General features: G+C 40.5%; 1 protein-coding gene across 1 annotated transcript; it reads left to right on the plus strand.

The window, feature by feature from the left end:
- The first annotated feature begins 625 nt into the window (after positions 1-625).
- Positions 626-1,570, plus strand: LOC115077251 (olfactory receptor 13C9-like). The gene has a single exon (XM_029579535.1). The coding sequence runs from the start codon at positions 626-628 to the stop codon at positions 1,568-1,570; it is 945 nt and encodes a 314-aa protein (XP_029435395.1).
- Positions 1,571-2,318: the final 748 nt, after the last annotated feature.

The raw sequence follows: 2,318 nt of genomic DNA on the forward strand, positions 1-2,318 counted from the left end.
CCAAAACAGATCAATCAATTTCAACATGTCGATACAACAAGTGACATATTTCCTGATGTATCTTCATTCCCATTCCAAAATAAGCACATTGAGGTTTCTTTGCTGCCATCATTATTACAAGAAAATATGCAAAAAAATGCAGCATAAAAAATTTGGGAGTATGAAGCATTATTTTATTGTATATAGAAGAATAAATATGACCAACTTTTCAGTTAATATAATACAGCTTAGAGCAATAGCATGTGTTGGAATCTTTGCTGATACTATACAATGATCTGATTTTTTAAAATTTGTAAATACTTCTAGTTGGATCAAAGTAAAAATAAGCAAAAGATGACCTGTTCTTTCAATACTGCAAAAGTCATTTCTTCAGATGTAGTCCTGAAGGCTTCTGTGGGTGTGCTGGTCCATTGAAAGTTGTGACAACCTGCAAAGGACTGAAATGGCTACTTGAACTCTGTACTACAGCAATCTCAGAATTGCATTAGCAAACCACGGCCTCTCTGCAGTCACTTCAAATTCTGACCAGAAGCAGAGAATTCTAGCTCTCAAAAGCTAATCAAGAAATGTATTAATTTATTTGTTAACCCTGATTTCTGTGCACTTCAGGTTAAACAATGAAGGAATGGGATTGGAAAATCAGACCCTCGTGACGGGCTTTATCCTCCTGGGATTCTCAGACCGCTCTCCGCAGATGCAATGGTTCCTTTTTGCGATCCTTCTTCTATTTTTCATCCTCGCTGTGATGGGAAATCTGCTCATCTTCATTATCCTCACAGTGGAGCCCGTCCTCCACACACCCATGTACTTCTTTCTCAGGAATATGTCCTTCATAGACCTCTGTTTAACAATGGTTACGACCCCCAAAACACTGGTGAATTTCTTGGCTGAGGACAGAAGCATCTCATTCCTAGGATGCGCCTCGCAGATGTATTTCGGTTTTTGCCTAGGTAATGAGGAATTCGTGCTTCTTGGTATCATGGCCTATGATCGCTATGTCGCAATATGCAACCCCTTGCATTACTCCACTGTTATGAGCAACAAAAGGTGTGTTCGTATGGCAGTGGGATCGTGGATTATGTGTGCTGTCATACAGTTTGGGCAGGTCATTTTCATTTTCAGTTTGCCTTTCTGTAGGTCTAAGGTAATCCATCACTTCTTCTGTGATGTTCCAGCCGTATTGAGGTTGTCTTGTATGGACACGTATTGGAATAACATTGTCCAATTGATTCTCTCTGCGATTTTCCTGCTCTTACCATTCCTGGTCATTCTCTCCTCATACATTTACATTATCTTCACCGTGTTAAAGATGCGTTCCAAAGATGGGAGAAGCAAGGCCTTCTCAACCTGCTCCTCTCATCTTTCTGTGGTGACCTTATTCTATGGGACTGCCATGCTTTTATACTTGAAACCAGGTAAAAGCACTTCAGATGACAGAGATTATGCCATTTTTAATTGCTTTGTTTGTCCAGTGTTAAACCCACTGATTTATAGCCTGAGAAGCAAAGAAGTGAAGGAGGCTTTGGGAAGAAGAATTTGGAGGAAAATGATGTTTCCTTGCAGGCAGTGATACTTCATATTAGACCAAAATAAAAGTTATGAAAACATGTTGTAGTAGAGACCATTGAGGTTGCTTCTTTAGATAATTTCTATGTGGTTCCAATGAAAGGGGTCAGTATTCCAGATTCTGTGGAATGCATTATCACAAAAGACTGAGTGTTTCCCTTAGCTAGCCAAATCGTGACTATTTAAGTTTAGGCTTATGTTCAGCTAAACCTAGCCTGCTATATTTTAATCTAATGTAGAAACCTCCCTTAATTTGCTTTCTTTTTGGGTCTATGGGGTGCCAGAGATGCTGGGTCAGAGAGAGCTGAAGAATTGCCCTGAGGGTCAAGTTTAGAAAAATGATTACAGATTTGAATTTGCAATATCTCTAAAAGACCATTGGATGACATTTTAATGGATGAGCACCATAAGTTAGTTGATAACATGATTTTCACAAATATGTGTATGTTCCCTTAAAGGTTTGGGTTTCTGTAATTGATTCCTGACAGAATAGGGAGAGGTATAAAGGGAGAACGTTTTGGCAGTTTTTTTGCCCTTTCCTCCCCTGCCCTCTCCTTTATAGGGTGGGGATAAGGTACCTACAGTTATGCAATCGACTGGAGTACTCAGCCTGTGGGCTGGGATGCCCATGGACCCTCCAAAAGGGAGTTGGACCATGCAGAGGCCAAAGGCACAGAAGAAATGGAGTGGAGTCCATTCCTCTTCAAGGTTGGACCAGAGCTGAGAGGTGGCAGTGTAGATGTGTGGAGGCA

The sequence above is a fragment of the Rhinatrema bivittatum genome, chromosome 16 (genome assembly GCF_901001135.1).
Source record: "Rhinatrema bivittatum chromosome 16, aRhiBiv1.1, whole genome shotgun sequence".
Taxonomy (NCBI): domain Eukaryota; kingdom Metazoa; phylum Chordata; class Amphibia; order Gymnophiona; family Rhinatrematidae; genus Rhinatrema; species Rhinatrema bivittatum.

What these genes read in the sequence shown, in the direction of transcription:
- LOC115077251 (XM_029579535.1), top strand. Translation starts at nt 626, where the DNA reads ATGGGATTGGAAAATCAGACCCTCGTGACGGGCTTTATCCTCCTGGGA.